Source organism: Scylla paramamosain, chromosome 8 (assembly GCF_035594125.1).
Source record: "Scylla paramamosain isolate STU-SP2022 chromosome 8, ASM3559412v1, whole genome shotgun sequence".
Taxonomy (NCBI): domain Eukaryota; kingdom Metazoa; phylum Arthropoda; class Malacostraca; order Decapoda; family Portunidae; genus Scylla; species Scylla paramamosain.
Window position 1 is genome coordinate 14,190,800 of NC_087158.1, and position 20,000 is coordinate 14,210,799.

At 43.0% G+C, this 20,000-nt stretch overlaps 2 protein-coding genes across 2 annotated transcripts in view; both read right to left on the bottom strand.

Annotated features, from left to right (window-relative positions):
- LOC135102814 (uncharacterized) overlaps window positions 1-6,017 on the bottom strand; it is a 14,198-nt gene extending 8,181 nt beyond the window's left edge. Inside the window, exons 1-3 of the mRNA XM_064008351.1 lie at window positions 5,733-6,017; window positions 1,846-2,040; window positions 549-790 (exon numbers count right to left, since the gene is read on the bottom strand). Of these exons, the coding sequence (XP_063864421.1) occupies window positions 549-790; window positions 1,846-2,025 (422 nt within the window). The 5' untranslated portion in view covers window positions 2,026-2,040; window positions 5,733-6,017. The remainder of the gene's footprint in view (window positions 1-548; window positions 791-1,845; window positions 2,041-5,732) is intronic.
- A 5,139-nt stretch (window positions 6,018-11,156) lies between these two features.
- The window catches only part of LOC135102815 (carboxypeptidase E-like), a 23,698-nt gene continuing 14,854 nt past the window's right edge, over window positions 11,157-20,000 (bottom strand). Inside the window, 6 exon segments of the mRNA XM_064008352.1 lie at window positions 11,157-12,289; window positions 16,870-17,010; window positions 17,012-17,052; window positions 18,274-18,286; window positions 18,288-18,416; window positions 19,432-19,571. Of these exon segments, the coding sequence (XP_063864422.1) occupies window positions 12,164-12,289; window positions 16,870-17,010; window positions 17,012-17,052; window positions 18,274-18,286; window positions 18,288-18,416; window positions 19,432-19,571 (590 nt within the window). The 3' untranslated portion in view covers window positions 11,157-12,163.

Consider the following 20,000-nt stretch of genomic DNA (forward strand, 5'->3'; position numbering starts at 1 on the left):
TCAGCATCTCAGCTGGAGCAGTGTTGCCTTCCATGCCTGGCCAGGTATCACATATGGAGTACAGTTCAGTATGGGCATGTAAGCGAGAGGTTACAGCTCTTACAGCACTGTCTTGGTATGACATATGTATATGACTTGCAGGGGTAAATGTGAAAATTAGTAATGTATGACAGCACATTCCCATTCAGCACATGTCTGATTACTCTGGAATTTGGAACAGTGACAAAATATAACACAACTCAAAGCAATCAATGAGAACAAGCAACATTCTCAATGATGCAAATAACTGATAAGATTGTTTAACCCCATAACTAAGTCCAGAGCATCACCATCATCATCATAATTTTGTTTGACAGTTTATGAGTCTCACCCACTTAGCAGTGATAGATCTCTTCTCTGATGTTCATCCTCCTCATGTATTCTTCCACACATCATCTTCAGGTCTTTTGTTTTCCCAAAGGTCTATAAAAATTAAACATCGCCTTACAACAACACCAGCACCACCACCACCAACAACAACAACAACAACAACAACAACAAAAACATACCAGAAATTCTCCATGTCAGCATCAGTTACTTGTATTTGACTCTTGAGGTCGTACTTGTTGCCACAGAGGAATATCTTTGCATTCTCAGCATATGTCACAATATCCAGAAGGTGTTGGGAGAGGATGTTGAAGGAGTCAGGGTTGTCCAGGGCAAAGACCAGGATAGCTGCCTCAGCAAATTTATAATAGGAGGAAGTTATGCTGGCCACTCGCTCCATGCCACCCGTGTCCCAGAGCTGGAGCTGAGGAAGGATAACTATTATCATAAGATCATGTCTTCATACTCCAATATTTCACTCCATACAACATAGAGAGAGAGAGAGAGAGAGAGAGAGAGAGAGAGAGAGAGAGAGAGAGAGAGAGAGAGAGAGAGAGAGAGAGAGAGAGAGAGAGAGAGAGAGAGAGAGAGAGAGAGAGAGAGAGAGAGAGAGAGAGAGAGAGAGAAATTTACAAAACACTACATTACCCTCTAAACTGAACCAAGCTATCCTACTTTCAAATCTCATAGCTGTAACAATCAAGTCTATTACACTAAGCACTTTTTTGACAGATGATCTACTATGTATTTCATACCCTATGAGCCATCACTTTTCATAAATATGACATTTTAGCACAGCTTGTTTGATACCATTCCTAATTTATAGTACTACCAAGTGTATTTCATTAAGTTTGCTCTTGGCCTTGAAGGTGAAGCTGACAAGGATCAAGTAGACATTTGAGCAATACTAGTTGTGACACATACCACTCTACCACTCTCACTCCCTCCCTCCCTGCCTTCTTCCTACCCCATATCCTCTTTACACATCACAACTACAACATGTAAATCCTTCTTCTGTCTGAATGTCTACTCAGCATTTACCAGCTTTGTCTTCAAGGCCAAGAGTAAATTCCTTAATGAAATACACTTGACAATGCATGCAGTGCCATAAATTAGGGGATGGTGTCAAGCAAGCTGTGCCAAAATGTCACACACATCCAATTTTTCTTTTTTTTTTAAGATTTTATGCAAAAAATTATGCCTCATACAGTCTGAAATGGACTTTAAGACCTAAGTCAACACTTCTTTTTTTTCATGCAAAGAAGGCCAGGGATAGGAGATAAAAAATAAGTAAATAAATAAATACATAAAAACATTGAACACCCACTCTACAAAACAGAAGAAAATCTTGAGTATACTGTACACATCTTATTCATCAAACTCATCTAACAGCCATTTAATTCCTACCCTCCAATATACATATAATAATTCAGTGTAGGATGTGGCCCTTCCTCCATGGCTGCTTACACTGACACACACCTTGACTTCCTTATCTCCCGTACGATACACCTTTTCGTAGTGGTCCAGGCCAAGAGTTGACTTCCTGTCTGTTGCCGTCACAAAGGTGTTGGTGGCATATCGTCGAAATAGTGAGCTTTTCCCTACACCATATTCTCCACATAAAATTATCTTCTGCTCAGGAACCTTGACACTTGCCATTGTTTATTCTGAAAACTGTTGTGAGTCAAATTAGATACATATCGACAGTAAATTAACCTGATGGTTTAAAAATCAATGAATGTCAAGGCTGATAAAAGCCCTAACAAGAGATTTTCTAAGCACACACGCACACACATACACACACACACACACACACACACACACACACTTTGAAGAACTCAGAAAATACTTTAAAGAGACAGAATGGAACAACTTTTCATGGCAGAAATGGGTGTTGAAGACAAGTGGAGGCTTCTGTTGGAAATCCATAAAAGGGAGTGGAACAACATGTACCAAAATAAACAGAAGAAGACTAAAACTACAGAGTGGTTTAACAGAAGGTATGGTGAAGCAAAAGAAAGAAGAGACAGGGCATAGAAGAGATAGAGGAAAAGGAGACATTCAGGGAAGTGGCAGAAATGTATAAATGCAAGAAATGAATATGTGGAAATATGTAGGGAGGAAAAAACAATTACAAGAACATAACTGACAAGAGTTAAAATTGACAAAATTCTTCTACAGATGTGTGAATAGCAAATTAAAAAATAAACAAGAAATAATGAAATTATTCAGCAATGGAATGGAGTATGAGGATGATTTGGAAATGGCTGAGATTATGAATGAGCACTTCCAAACAGTCTTTACAAGAGAGAGTGATTGGGGTGAGGAAGAACAGGAGTGAGAAGGACTGGTTCCTAGGGGGACATAGAGGTCACAATCCATGAAATAACAAAAAAGTTAATGAGAAAGTTGGATGAGAGGAAGTTGCATCGACTAGATGGAATTGCAAACTGGATATTAAAATGATGTAGTGAGGAGCAGGGAGATAAAATACATAGCATTATACAGAATTCACTAAAGGAAGGAAAAGTCCCAAGAGCCTTGAAAAAAACAATTATTGTGTATATATATATATATATATATATATATATATATATATATATATATATATATATATATATATATATATATATATATATATATATATATATATATATATATATATATATATATATATGTGATAAAGAAGATCCAAGCAATTATAGACCAAGTGTAGTAGCTAAGATTTGCCAAAAAGTTATTGAGGACAAATGGACTAAACACCTGGAAATGAACAGCACAATGACCATAAGACAATTTTTATTTAGAAAAGGAAAATTATGCACTGCAAATCTGATATGTTTCTACTATAGAATAATAGATATAATTCAAGAAAGAGATGGATGGGCACACTGTACATTCCTCAAATAAAAAAAAAGAAAAGAAAAGGGTGGTAAGAAAACTAGAGATCATAGGATGATTGCAAGAAAAACTGCTGGACTGAATGAATGACCTTCTGAAAGATAAAGAAATGAGAGTTATTATCAAAGACAAATTTTCTCCTTGGAAGGGAGTTTTCAGTGAGGTCCCACAGGAATTAGTATTAGCCCCAATTATGTTTACGATATATATCAGTGACATGGATGAGGGAATTGATTGTTATTTGAGTCTCTTTGCTGATGATCCTAAATTATTGAGAAGAGTGAGCAAAGAGGACAACTGTGAAATGTTGCAACAAGACCTTGATAAAATTTGGGAATGGAGCTGCAAATGGAGAAATGGAATTCAATATAAAGAAATGCAGTGTAATGGAGTTTGGAAAAAGAAAGCAGAAGATTTCAGGGCAATATAAACTTGGAGGAGATATAATAAAGAAATTAAACTCAGAAAGAGATCTGGGAGTATTCATATCAGATAACATGTCACCTGAAAAACACATAAACAAAATTGTTGGAGAGGCTTACAACCTAATGAAAAATACAAGGAGTGGCATTTACCTACATAGATGAAGAAATGATAAAGAAACTGATCGTCACTCTGATAAGGCCAAGACTGAAATATGCAACAGCAAAGTGGTCACCAAGCACAAAAAGGAACATCAGGAAACTTGATAGGATTCAAAGAGCAGTGACAAAATTGGCTCCAAGCTTGTCAGAAATATTGTATGAGGCTATCAAAATATACAATGCTAGAACAAAAAAGGAAAAGAGGAGAATTGATAACAATTTATAGAATCATGAAGAATATGGAGGTGCTCAACTGTGGAGATCTAATAAAGTAGGATATGAAAGATAGAAGAGGACATGGAAGGAAAATAAAAAATGACAGTTACAGAAGGAATATGAAAATGAACAGCTTTCCCCCATAGAGTAGAAGATATAAAGAATGGACTGGATGAGGGAGTAGTGTGTGCAGGGATGATCCATGAATTTAAGGCCATGTTAGACACTATGAGATACAAAGACAGGACAGCATGAGCACAGCTCTCCTCATGTACATTAAAACTAGGCAAATATACACCCACATTCATCTTGCCTATTGGGACAATTTCTTGTACCTTTCTCCCCATGTAGATACTCCTTAACTCTCTTCTGCACATACAAAAGTACCTCAGTCTCACCTTTGTTCCCAAGCTGACTTAAATGCACTATACTTCTAATATATCAATATATTTATTGCTCACTTAATACTAAAGTAACAGAAGCAAGCAATACTAAAGGATCATGTCCACTTGATACTGGCCTCTTTAAAATAAGTTTTCTCATTTGTCTTCATGTAAGAGTAAATAAATATCTGTAAGTTTCAGCTCTAAAGAGTTTTTGAGAGCAACTGTGAGAAAGTACTGTCATAGTGACTACTTGTCATTGTGACTTCCAGTTGTCAATCAGCAATAACAGTTAGATGACATCACATATATTCTGCTGCAGCATCAAAACTTGTGCTGATGTTTGATAAGAAAAAAGAAAAATCTGGAAAAGAAAGTCTCAAGTGACAATGTTATAATGGCAAGACAATGAAGACTGATCAGAATCTACTCAGGCCTTGGTGACCATCTTGGCCTGATTGGTAAGGTGTCAGACTTGCATTTCCATGAGTGGCCTGACAGAGGTCTGATTTCCAGTGAAAGCTCCTAACAGCCATTTTATCCTACTATGTTTCCATGATACTCCAAGGCAGGATATTACTATATCAAGTTCTATGATCAAAATTTACTAGGAGACAAGTAAACCATGTCCTATATGAACATGATATAGAAGATACTGTAACTACAATTATCATAAAATAAATCATTCCCCACCACAATAACTATGTTTTATCAACAATTAACAAAACATATATAACTTGAGTCATATAATGCACAGACCATGGATAATGTATAGTCTGCTGAGCCATAGGTGGCTCCTTAGGAGACAGTCATAACGTAAATACCATAGCATTCTAACAATACAGTGAACCAGTATTAACAGAATATTAACTGTCTATCACATCTTAAAAAACAAACACCACCAAATAACACCAGATTACAATCTCAGAAACTATTAACCAAAACTTTGTAATACATCATGCATCATTTTATACCTTATTACCCTGATTTTCAATGCAGCTGAATTATATTAATTAAAGACAAATATTCTCTCTCCACCACACCTGCTACCTCTCACTGCACACCCCTCACGTTGGCACTAATGAAAAACCTAGTGAAAGCTCCAGCCGTAAATAACAATAAAAGATCAGTGATGTGGATCATTAATTTTCTGGGTCAGGTCAAAGGTCACGAATCGACGAGGAACCGCAAATCACCTGTACAACCCTAACATTTACAGGCACACTGAACTCATGGACCTCACTGACATAATGAAACTGAATGACACACGGATCCGGCTTACCGTGGAGGAGGTTGTGGGTGTGCGTGTCCTTCACCGTAGCTGTTACATGTTTACGCTCTATGACGACTTGATTCTCGCCAGGCACCCTTTCCCTGCTGCCCACTGTCCTGCTCCGGCCACTGGGTACACTAGACAAGTGACAATATTCCTCCTGTCCCTTATTTCAGCTTAGCGTGTGCTCCCCCGAGGTGTGTGGGGGTGTGAAATAGGGTGAAAACGTGTGAGTTTCCAGGCGGCAGCCACACCTGTGTTGCTTCTCGGCTAGATTGTTGTCTTCAATCAGCTGAGGATGCCATAGATGCTCGGCCTGTGTCATAGAGCAGCCGTGTTCTATGAGGCGGAAGGCAGCCATCTTGCTACACACTTGAAAGTTTTCTGTTTCAGTCTGTTTGTTTCGTTTTTAAAGATGTTTTGCTGGCATGGTATAAATTTGTAATGTAAAGGAGGAAATGAGACAGAAAGAAGCTACCGTAGGAGAGCCTCAACAGACGATACATTACGATACATGTCACAAGAATAAGATAAATAAAAACAACAATTAAGAATGAAAAGGTTAGATTAAGACTTAATAAAAAAAATAAATAAATGGATTAAAACTTCTAATCATAACCAGATAATCTGATCATTGCCTAAAGTCCTCCCGAAGTGCTACAACCACCGCGCGACTACAATGAAGCCGAAAAGAATGGCATGCTTGGTTCTCCCTCCACACACAGGTGGGCCATCTATCTGTCTTTGGGAATGGAGCTAGTATTCAAACAACGCCTCCTGGTCTAAAGATTACCACACAAGAATTTGTAAAAGTATTGCATTTTTGCTCCTCTGAAAAGTCTTTTAAAAGTTTATCAAGCACTCTGGAGGTAACAGAGTTACGTGCAAAGAACTACCTAAAGATGTTTTCACCTATTCAGAAAGCTCGTGGTTAATTCAAGTTCGCCTGAGGATTCTACAAATAAAGTCGCTCTATCTAGCAATAAACCATAGTATATGAGTACCTACCATACCCTCTTCACGGCGAAAAACAACTTATGTAAGCCAGCATATAAAAATTATGGCATAGGGATTATCGAACTTCAACACCACTAAAAGGAACCCATCAGCATTGAATAAATAAACAAATAAATAACCATAACTTTTCTCATACTAAACTTTCCCCATGAGCTTGAACTTGACAGGCATAGAAGGAGTGTCGACCACTACGGTGGGCAGCCTGAAGGACGTGTCCGTGTACACCACCTACCTGTGTCAGTGCCTGTTCGCCGTGGCGCCGCCGATCGTCGCACTCTGTTACCTAGAGCCCGAAGACCCTGATGCGCCATTGGTGGTTCTCAAGAGTAAATTCCAATTCAAGTGTTCCCACCCCACCGTGCACGAAGTTCCAATCAAATACAGCGTGTTCTGTGACATGTCCGGTGAACCAGAGATCAATAATGACATCGAACTGTACTCAGATTTCTATCCAGATGCTACGGGCATTATGATTCCCAACCAGATCTGTGATGCCTACGCTGTACTGGAGGACGCCTACCAGATGAAGACGCGGCAGAGTCTGGGGAAAATTGTTCTAACATCTCCAATTGAGATTGTTGTCCCGCCCATTGACAACACCACCAATCCCGAAGATATTTTGACAATCATAGAAGATGTGATGGACCATATTGATGTTGTAGCAGGTAACGAGACCGGACCTGAGCTCACCCCGGTCAAAAAGATCGTCATCATTACGACCGCGGCAGCCAGGGTTGATGAACTACTGAAAAACAACTCCACTTCTGCATTCCAAGAACGAAGCTCCGAAGTACTCTCAGAAATAACTGACCATTTGAGAGATTTAAAAGACGAACCGAGTTCACCCTTACTCGAGGCTAACTTTCACAATGCCACTCACCTGATTCTGCAAGTGGCGGATAATTTAAGAGTGCTACAGAATCAGTCCCAAGCCAATGGTACTGGTATTAGTCCTCGTGTTACCAATGACATCCACACCATTGTCTCCACGGTTACAGAGGCTACCCTGGCGAGGACCAGAGATGGGGAACTCCTCAACGTAACGGCGCCTAACATCGAGGTGCAGGTTTGGAAAGTAAACAGTAATAACACCATAGGAAAGAGCATCAATGTCAAGGATGTGAAGCTGGAAATACCAGAAGGTGTTGGGGATGGTAACATTTCTCTCTCGGCTGTCACCACCACGATGAATCCACAACCGGAAACATTCCTGAAATACGCAACCAATTTTATCAATATTTCTCTTGAAGGACCCGGAGTCAACAAGCAAGATTTCCCGCTTGTGTATAGTTTCCCGCGTAATATTAAGATTCTGGATGATCCTGAGTCCCCGAATAGAATAGTCTTCAACTTGAGAGGGGAAGCTTACTGCGTCAGATACGATAGTGTGAGGAAACTGTATGGATGGCGCGTTCTTAGTAATTCTGCAACGATGTCCATTGATATCCCAGCTGGAGGCCGAGCGTTCATAACAATCAATACTAACGCCTCGCTGTACATTGAGGGCGACATCCACACGGTGAGCCTTCAGATCAACAATAAGACAATAGGGAAACTCTGCTGGCCGGTGCTGGATGAGGTAACCATTAGTAACATTAAACTTTTAAAGGCACTTTCGAGTGAGAACGAAAACGAACTCTGGATTGAAAACGGCAGGGATAAAAAAACTCAAGTAGGTCTGAAGTTCCAGATATCATACAGCGAACTAATGACGCTGAGCCCGCCTCAGGAATGTGATGCCACCTTGTCCAGGAAGGAAAAGTTTAGCTACCCCGTCAACACCACCGTCAAGCTCCTGCAAATGCTGGGACAGTGTTTAGTATACGACGAAATCACCAGGAAGTTCATCAGTGATAAAAGATGCTCCGTGTTCCCGGAGAACAACAACATTAGATGTGAGTGCAACGGCTCCTCGGTGCGCACGGCCGTCGATGCGCCAGTCACCAACAACATCGACTTCGCAGACCTCTCCGTCGACCTGCAGGACAACCCCGTCCCATTCATCTTCTCCGTGAACGTCGCTTGTCTGTTCCTCCTCTTATCCTTCCTGGGCGCCATCCAGGACATTAGGGGTAAAAGAAAACTCCTTCCACTCACTGACTCCAAAAAGACGACGCAACCTGTAAAGTACAATGTATTTATTTACCTGTCCAAGTTCCGTTGTCCACGAGGTAGGAAGAATAAAAAGTTCACACTTACTTTACAAGGCAACACAGGGGCGTCAGTTACCAACACGTACACCAGCCCAGGGGTGTCGCACGGGGCCATGCTGCACCTGGTCCACCACTCTGATGAGCTGCTGGGGCCGGTTCGCAAAGTGGTGATCACCCCCCAGCACAAGTCCCTGAAGTGGCACGTGAGCAGGGTAGTGGTGAGCGACGCCGTGGAACAGGACCTGGCCGTGTTCTTCTTCAACTGCTGGGTGGCTGGGGAGAGCAAGTCGAGGAGCAGGACTTCGGAGGTAGAACGTAATTGTTGGAGGGAAAATTTTTTCACGAAGGTAATGAGCGATATAATGGAAGGAATTCCAGTCTTAATGCTGCTGCTGCCAGGTGGCGTGCAAGATCGGAAGCTGGACCATATGCTGACGTACGCGGTGAGTCTTATGATCTGGGCTTTACTGCAGCTCTGGTTTTATGAAGCCGTGCATCCCCTCTACCGCCCTGACGACTGCATCCAGGGCTCCGTCTCTGCCTCTCAGGCAGTGGTCAATTCTGCCATCCGCATGCTGCTCAACTTCATTCTCATAACGCTGAGCACCATCCTAATCGAGGGAACCATCAGAGTGGCGCTCATGTATAAGGAGAAGAAATCTAAGGAGTCTAGAAGTTTCCGTGTGAACGGTCTGCTGCCGCTGCCTCACTGGGTGCGTCTGGCGGTGCGAGGTGTGGCCATCATCGTCATGGTGATCACTGTCTCCTTCCTCACCCTCATGTCGTATATGTTCACCAAGACAGAGTTCAACGCCTGGCTCATGACCATGGGTGAGGCGTTTGCTTTCCAGATTGCTTCAAAGTCTTTGATGAAGGTGCTGAGCAGCGCGGCGCGTTATCTTCTCTACCTGCCCAATCCTGAGAAGTTCAACGAAAGCATGGTGAATCCCGAGGGGATGAGAGTGATGTGCCCTGTATGTCACGTGTGCCCCGAGGAGCTGCACCAGCACTTCAGGTCACACCTCAGCCTCACTGAGATCCAGCAACCGCGCCGGTGGTTCACAGGAACCGAATCCTCCTCTTTGTTTAAGAACATTAATCTTTTTCCTCTATAGTGATGTCATTCATATTACTGGTATTGCTACTGCTGCTACTACACTACCAGTACTACTACTGGTACTACGTATTAATGTACTACTACTACTGCTACTACTACGTATTAATGTATTACCACTACTACTAACACCACCACCGTCTTCGTTGACTTCCTCCATCGCATTCTATTGCGCAGTGCTGCATTGTCTAAACACACACACACATACACACACACACACACACACACACACACACACATATATATATATATATATATATATATATATATATATATATATATATATATATATATGTAATGTAGCACTGCATAACATAGAGAGGAGTGCGTCAGGAAAGGCATCCGGAGTAAAAACTTTGCCAAATCACCATGAGAGAGATAGAGAGAGAGAGAGAGAGAGAGAGAGAGAGAGAGAGAGAGAGAGAGAGAGAGAGAGAGAGAGAGAGATGCTCACCCAAGCATAAATATGAGGAAGATTCAAATAAAACACCAGATTCCCACAGCTTATACAATCCAATTGTGTGTATACATTATATATATATATATATATATATATATATATATATATATATATATATATATATATATATATATATATATATATATATATATATATATATATATATATCCTATAATTAAAGTCTATGTTCAGGTAATGGTAATAGGGAAGATATCTGCGAGGAGGGAGGGAGGGAGGAGGAGGGGACAAGAAGGAGCATGGGGGACCCTCCGCCCTGTGATCCAGCCGCCCTCCACGCACATAATCTGGGAGGGAGAGGGCGGAGGGTCTCGCCAATGTACTCACGAAGTGTCCTTATGGAACATAAATAAGGCTAAAGATTTGTTCAGTTGCTGAATAAAGATGAACAGTTCTGCAGTCGCCACAACTGTATGGCGTGGCCGCAACAGTTACGTGCACGAGGAGCCCCGTGCCGCCGCCCCTCCCTCCTCGCCGCGGTGTGGCCGCTACAGTCGCCGCCGCCTGCCCCATCCTCGCGGCTCTCTACGCCCAACAAGTGCTACTGTATTATGCATAAAAATATACAAATTTGGTGCGCACACATGAATGTCTACACACTGCGACACGCGATATGTTGAGGGACACTTGCATGGGTCCTGGATTCCGATGCAGCCAATAGGAATAACTCAACTCGCTTTGTATGTATTCGCTCACTGTACAAAGTTGGTGTAGTTCAAAGTCATCGATAAAACCTGCGAACTAGTCATGCTATAAACTCTGAATTAAACAACTTCAATAATTATGCGAATAGTAAGTCTGAGTCGCTATCTCGTAACTAAACAAAAATATTATCTGCTAAAAAGATAGACGAGGGTAAATGTGAATCAGTGAAATACCGCGTTATTACAATTATTTGTCTGTACCCATGACCAACACCACCACCACAACTGCCACTACTACTGTTACTACTACTACAACTACTATTACTCCAACTACCAACTACTGTTAATAGCGGTGGTGGTGGTTGTGTCGATGCTGGTACAACCCCGCTGCCTTGCTCGGCTGTTTGCAGGTTCCTCCATGAGATGTAATACTGTAAAGGCGCTACACGGCTCACTGTGCCAGCCTCCTACTCTTGTCGCGCCTCACAATTAAATAGGACGTATTCTGAAACGCTTTGCTCTCTCACTAAGACTATCTTCAAAGGCCACAGAGATGATTAACCGGATTCTGAAGCGTGTTTCTCCTGTCAATAATGTTGAAAACTTATTAATCTATCACAAGAACCACAAAAAATACTCTTAAAACTCATGTCACTTTCGAATATAGTGGAGGTGCGGCGCAGAAGTGTTTCAGAATATGGCCTAAGCTTGCATTACATCCTCCTCACGACGCGCCATCATCACCTCTCCGCGCCATTCTCCTCCTCTCGCCGCACTAGGATCCTTTGATAGTTTTCTATAAGGAATCCTACACAACGTCTCCTCCAGCTGTCCTTCAGAGAGAGAGAGAGAGAGAGAGAGAGAGAGAGAGAGAGAGAGAGAGAGAGAGAGAGAGAGAGAGAGAGAGAGAGAGAGAGAGAGAGAGAGAAAAGGTCACATAAGGGAAGCATTTAGTGATAGCAGCAGTGTCTGGGTGTGGCTGGCTGGCTGGAGGAGGGAGTGGCTGGCTGGTGGCGTGCAAGGGGCGTGGTGTCCTAGTATCTCATGTTCCCCAACCCTCGGAAGCGTCCAAGAAGGTCCTGTTCGAGGGGGAGGTCGTCCATGGGGGAGTCGTCGCTGTACCTCCCTTCCTCGTAGGCTCGGTCCACCTCCTGCCCTCTCTGGAAGGATAGGACTGTAAACACCTGTTCCTTTGTGATTAGATACTAAGCATATTGATTTCGGCTTGTTTTCGTTTATTTTTTATTAGAATTTTAATGGGAACTAGCCCATGTGTTGACTCCTCTGCGCATGTGTTATATGTATTTTATAAGTTATTCAATGCAAATCTAGGGATGAAAGTAAAGGTGTGAAAGTAAAATGTGCTTGCAAATATTATTAACAGAATAAATAAATGAACTATTCATGATGACGACGATGATGATGATAATGATAATGATAATAATAATAATAATAATAATAATAATAATAATAATAATAATAATAATAATTATGGAATTATTATTGCTCGATATCTGTCGAGAGGAAAACATGATATTACAGTTCTTACAAATTCGTAGACAAAAAAATATTTATTGATTTACCTATTCAACTATCTATCATTATCTAGATCAAATATCTATCAATATCTATTTATATTTTAATGACCTACCTCTATCAAATTATCTATTCATCTTTCTTTCCATCTATATATCTCTCTGTAAATGTAAAGATTAAAGGTCTCAAGAAAAAAAGTGATGGGGAGGCAGGAGCATTCATAATAATCCCTTACCAAAGACTCGCATACTAATTCAGTTACCGCTCCTTTCCTTTATTAATCAGTCGGACCCTGCTGCCATCATCCATTCGTGTGTGTGTGTGTGTGTGTATGTGTGTGTGTGTGGTCGCAGTGGTAGTGGTGGTGGTGACCCAATTATCCGTGTAGTAAAGCCACGCCACCCACCCACTTCCCTTCCTTCCTCAGACCACCCTCACGCAGCGCCTGGACCACCCCGCCACGTGCGTCCCGCCCACCCAGGCCTACCTATGCCACACACGAGGACCTCACCGCCGCCACCGCCGCCACCATCAGGCCTACACCACACACCACACGCCATATCACCACCCAGGAAGACCACCCACTGTATTCTACCTTGGTAACTTCACCCTCCTCCTCCTCCTCCTCCTCCTGCTCCATGGACGGGTAGTAAGAGACAGAGACAGACCACCCTCGACGTGTCCCTGACTGAAGACCACCCCGGTTATGGTCGCTTGTATGTACGTACTTAACACCGTGTCAATCGCAACCGTCGATAAGGTTTGTTCTTAACCGCTAACTAGAGTGCGTTAAGTTTTTTTCCCCTTTGTCTTATGATGCTTTATTTATTTAGTATATTTATTCCGGTACCTTTCTCTATCATTTCCATTTTCTTTTTCTTTTTACTTTGTCTTAATTCTTTGCTCTCATGTTTCGCTTTTCAATCTCATTTGTTTATTTTGCGGATCGTTTTGTTTATTTTGGTTTGTTTATCTACGTATCTTTATCTTTCATTTTTCTTCCTCCCACATTTTTTTTTTCTCCCTTCTGTATTCCCCCTCTCCCACAATTAGTTAATTATTCATTCACTCAGTCATTTAGTCTCTCTCTCTCTCTCTCTCTCTCTCTCTCTCTCTCTCTCTCTCTCTCTCTCTCTCTCTCTCTCTCTCTCTCTCTCTCTCTCTCTCGTCAGCCACGCCCACAACTCGACAAGCACGTGCCGGCCAATGAGGGAAGGGGATACCTGTGCTTGTGTGCTATGCGACCCACGGTATAAGGAGGAGGAGGGGGAGGAGGAGGAAAGATTTTGGTGCATTATATATTTTCTTATGACTAGGGGAGGCTAGTTAAAGGCATAAATAAAAGAGAAGATGAGGACGTTAACTTGTCGCTCCCAAAACTAACAAACAGATTAAATGATTGACTAACTAATGAACTAACTAATTAGCTAATAAATTAACTGGCTAAAGTAATAATATAAAAAGTTGAAATAAAAAAAACTGGCTGTAAAAACAAAACAGCGAAAGGAATGAAATGAGAATGATTTAGCTGAGTTACCTCGGTAAATATTTTGAGATGTTAAAATACATTAATAATAAGGAAAAAAAATGAAATATGAAGTGTAAGATAATGATAACAGTAATAACTGGAACATTGATACAGTAGCAGCACAGCAGCAGCAGCAGCAGCAGCAGCAGCAGCAGTAGTAGTAGTAGTAGTAGTAGTAGTAGTAGTAGTAGTAGTAGTAGTAGTAGTAGTAGTAGTAGTAGTAGTAGTAGTAGTAGTCAAGCAGGCAGGAGTCAGGCGCCGTTCCACATCCACGTCAGGAGGTCAAGAGTGAAAAGTCAGCAGATAATCGCCCCCAGTTCTGACCAGGCATGATTCGGTCACGCCCACGCACTAGCACACCTACAAACACACAGGGAGCATCGAGGCGGGATGGGCAGGGTTGCGTATCTCAGAGGGCGACAGGGAGACCCTTTCAGCGTCCAGCCTCTGATTTAACTGCCGTATGTTGTTACTATGGTCAGCTTAGCCGAGCCTCTAGAGACGCTTCCTCTGGGATAAGCCTTGTTTGAAATCCGTTCTGGGTATATTTCAATGATGGGGCGCGTCTTTAAAGTTGCGTGTAAGCCCTAACGATTCCCGCTTATCCATTACATAGGGTGCTACTTTCAAGGCTACTTAGAAACTGTCGAGGAAAATGAAAAACCGATTTTAAGGCGGCGGAACAATAAGGGATAATATGACGCCGGTGGAACGAGACAAGGAAAAAGGAGCAAAGTACTTTAATTGTTGCACTCCCTCACAGATCAGTCACCTTGTCGAGGGACGGTGAGGCAGGTATATGCTTTAAATTATCAAGCAGCGTTATTTTATTCCACGTTACGTCTCCCGCAGCGACACAAGAGAGGGGTGCGGCATTGCCATCCCTTCGCTTCCAGAGCATGTCAGGAGAACCCCACGCGAGCAACAATGGCGGTGGTGGCTGTCATGTCACGTCACCTCATTACTTCTAGACTAAATATTCGTCGCCCTGCCTAGATTACGGTTCTCTGCACCTCCACGGTCATTCTAGTGGTGCTGATGCGAGGCCTTGTAAACGTAACCAATCAATAAAGAAGTGACGCCATAAAACGCAATCAAGCAATTCATGAGCAGTCTATTTCTTAAGTCCACATCTTGGCAGCCACGCCTCGGCCGCCGTCACCCTGCACCCGCCGCCCGCGTCACAGTGGCCCGGCGCTGCGGCACCAACCCGCCCTCCACTACCACCACCACGGCAACCCCGCCCCTGACTCACTGCGGGGTGACGTCACGTATTATGTCACTCGGGGAACATGACGGGCGAGTCCACCTCCGACACTTCCGACCTTGCGGGGGGAGGAAGGACCCGCCCACTCCAGTCCTCGGGGGGGCGCCTGGCATCGATCTCACCGCGGCCAAGCACTCCCGCCGCCCAGTGAAGGTTAGGTGTCCCCACGCCTGTACTGGAGAGCGTGGGGAGTACAGGCTGCTGCAGGGGCGCGGCGAAGAGTTCTCCCCCACGCAGCAGAGTGGAGGCGCCCGACTGTGTGTGGTCCGCCAGGTAGCTCGGGCCACCCACGTCGAGGCAGACCACACACATCGCCCGCGCCGCCACCCACCCTGCGCGCCCCTGCCTCCTCTGCCCAGTGTCCCCGCCCCGCCCTGCCCTGCCCCTCCCGTCATGCCCTCAGCCCTCTCCTTCCTCCCTTCCTCCCCTTGCCAGCCTCTCCCAGCTCTCCCATCTACCTCTTCCCCCTCTACACCCATCTACCCCTTCCCCTCCTCCTTCACTCTCCTACCCCTTTCCTTCCCGTCCTTCGGTATCCTAGTCCTTCTCCTCTCCTTTACTCTCCTACCCCTTCTCTCCTTCATTAACCTGTCCCTTCCCTTCCTCTCCCCCTCACTGACCCATTCCCTCCTCCCCTTACCAACCTGCTTTTCTATAATAGTCTTCCCCTCACTCTATATATCCATTCCTTCCTCTCCCTTATTCACCTTAACCTCCCTTCCTCTCCTTCATCTTTTTTCCGTATGATACTCTATATTTGCATCTTCTTCCCTCCCCATTCCATCGTTCTCTCTCTCTCTCTCTCTCTCTCTCTCTCTCTCTCTCTCTCTCTCTCTCTCTCTCTCTTCACACATCGCGTAACCTAACTAACCGTGACAGATTTGGAAAGAGAGAGAGAGAGAGAGAGAGAGAGAGAGAGAGAGAGAGAGAGAGAGAGAGAGAGAGAGAGAGAGAGAGAGAGAGAGAGAGAGAGAGAGAGAGAGAGAGAGAGAGAGATTATAAGATACATAATTCGCTGCATTTCATAAATCTATTCGTATGATAAACATGAGTGAGTATATGCATAACAACATTAACAACGGCAACAACAACAACAACAACAACAACAACAACAACAACAACAACAACAACAACAACAACAATAATAATAATAATAATAATAATAATAATAATAATAATAACAATAATAATAAGGATGTTAACAATAACTACAGTTCTAACCCTTTCCCTTCTGTCCCTTCTTCAGCTGCTGCTACTACTACTACTACTACTACTACTACTACTATCACCACCTCCATCGCTACTAATATGATTACTATTATCATCATCATAATTATCACCAACATCACTTCTTCTACAATTACCATACTATCATCATCATCAACAGCTCCCCCTTCAGCAGTACTCACGGAGAGCTCCTGCAGAAAGTCGTCGTCCAGGATGGGGCTGAGGTCGAAGTCCCGTCTGAAGGCTTCGCGGCGCGGGGTGTTGGTGATGGTGGCCACGTGGGTGAGCGGCAGGTGGCCCTCTGCCTCCGCCGTCACCTCGTACTGCCCCCGGCACCAGCAGACGCCAGTACTCCCCATTGCCGGCTGGAAGGTTTGGCGGGTTTATCGAGGGTTTGTTGCAGTTTTGTTAGGATTTTCTCGATACACGAATACTCCGGTTTTTATTGCAGTGTTGTTTTTCACGATACACACCAGCTTTCATATACTGTACAAAGAGATACAATAAACTATGCAATAAGTTTTATTGCAGTTCTTGGAGGTGTTCTACTGTATCTTTTGCTGTACACGAAAGCTGATGTTTATTGTTTCTCTTTGTACAGTATATGAAAGCTGGTGTTTATTGTATCTCTTTGTACAGTATATGAAAGCTGGTGTTTATTGTATCTCTTTGTACAGTATATGAAAGCTGGTGTTTATTGTTTCTCTTTGTACAGTATATGAAAGCTGGTGTTTATTGTTTCTCTTTGTACAGTATATGAAAGCTGGTGTTTATTGTATCTCTTTGTACAGTATATGAAAGCTGGTATTTTATTGGTATTTTATTGTAACGCTTAATATACGTGAAAGTTGTTGTTTTACTGTATCTTTTACTATACGTGAAAGATGCTGTTTTATTATATCTCTTATTGAAAACTGTTGTTTTATTGCCTATATCTCTTACTGAAAGCTGCTGTTTTAATGAGTCTCACACTATACAAGAGAGCTGCTATTTCACTGAATCTCTTACTACTATACAATATGAAAGTTGTTTTCTTATTGTATCCCTTAGTATACATGTAAGCTGCTATTTTATTATAGTTTTCATAATACACAAATGCATCAATTTCATCGCTACATCAGACAATCTTCCCGCTCTTTATCCTGCTCTTCACAAAGCCTCCCATGACTCGAAAGTTTGCCAATAGAGGAAAGCGTTAAGCTGAATAACTCATAAATTACCCAGCCTAATAACAGATTCCTATAACATGCAAACGACTCTCTCGTATGTAATTATTCGTCCGATATTACATGCTTACAACACTTCTGAAAATGAAATTAATAAGCAAACTTTAAAATTTCTTTATCTTAAACTTTTCGGAGAGCGGCAAGTTGCGCAGTCTCTCTCTCTCTCTCTCTCTCTCTCTCTCTCTCTCTCTCTCTCTCTCTCTCTCTCTCTCGTGGCAAGTCTTCTTCATACATAAAATAAAATAAAAGCACAGTTTCCTATCATTCTAAAGCGAACAAGCGGAGTAATCACTCGAAAACAAAAGACATTACATCCCCCCCCCTCCTCATAGCGACCTTTGCTCCAGCAGCGCCACCTACCGGAGGTCACGTCCGTGGTTGATGTGGTCGTCCCTCACGTGGGTGTCGTTGATGCGGGTGACATTCTTCACGTGGATAACAGCGCTGGGGAGGCCCTGCTGAGTGATAGCGTCCCGCACCACGCCCTTGATGCCCGTGTGGACCTGAGGGAGGGGAGAGGGTGGTGATGGTGATGGTGGTGATTTTGCTGCATTCCGACCTCACACATTCCGACACACACACACACACACACACACACACACACACACACTTTTCCACGGGTGCCTCAAAACTGCTGAAGGAGGAAAAGAAGGTGGTAGACACAGCTTGGAAATGAGATGTTTGGGCAAAAGAGAGTTATATGAGGAAATTAAGCGAAAGGGCAATCGATTCATGACCTAAAGGTCCATAATGACTGCACTGACAACCTCTGATTACCGCGTTTATTCCAGGATTTTACCACTGTTTGTGAGCCGATTTTTTTTTCTATCAGCGTATGGCCACGCATGAGTGATGGTCGTGGTCGTGGTGGTGGTGGTGGTAGTAGTAGTAGTAGTAGTAGTAGTAGCAGTAGCAGTAGCAGTAGTAGTAGTAGTAGTAGTAGTAGTAGTAGTAGTAGCAACAACAGCAGTAGCGAATAAGAGATGATGTAAAGGGAATAATAATGAAATGCATACTTAACCAAACCTTAACCTTATGAACCTAACCTAACCTAACCCTAACCAAACCTAACCTAACCTAACCTAACCTTATGAACCTAACCTAACCTAACCTTATGAACCTAACCTAACCTAACCTAACCTTATGAACCTAACCTAACCTAACCTAACCCTAACCAAACCTAACCTTATGAACTTAACCTAACCTAACCTAACCTAACCTTATGAACCTAACCTAACCTAACCTAACCTAACCTAACCCTAACCAAACCTAACCAAACAAAACAAAACCTAACCTAACAAAACTAAACCTAACCAAACCAAATTTAACCAAACCAAACCAAAGCAAACCTAATAAAACCTCACAAAACCAAACTAAACCTAACCAAACCAAACCAAACTTAACCAAACAAAAGCTAACCTAACCAAACCAAACCTAACCAACTCTTACCAAACCAAACCAAACCAAAGCTAACCTAACCTAACCTAACCTAACTTCCACATCCATTCAGCCTCACACCTGCCACAAGTACTCCATCATGGCGTCCTTGTTCTTGTCCCACTCCTGCTTCAGGGCAGAGCCTGGCGGGTACTTCTCACACCCCACCTCCAGCGTCACCTCCATGTCGTTGGAAGCCAGGTAATTGAAGTCCTGCATACCTGTACAGTAAGGGAATCATCATTATCATCATCATTATCATTGTCATCATCATTTAGTAGTAGGTGTCATCAGTGTTTTTTTTTTTCCGTTCTTTATTTTTTATGTAGGGTGTAAGCTGAAGTTTCTCTCTCTCTCTCTCTCTCTCTCTCCGCTAGAGCACAATATCAAAGTAAAATAGGCCAGAGAGAGAGAGAGAGAGAGAGAGAGAGAGAGAGAGAGAGAGAGAGAGAGAGAGAGAGAGAGAGAGAGAGAGAGAGAGAGAGAGTCAGTCAGTCAGTCAGTCAGTCAGTCAGCCAGCCAGCCAGCCAGCCAGCCAGCCAGCCAGACAGACAGCCAGCCAGCCAGCCAGGCAGACAGACAGACAGACAGACAGACAAACCACCAGACAGACAGAGAAAGACACAGGGGAAAGACAGGGACAGACAGAC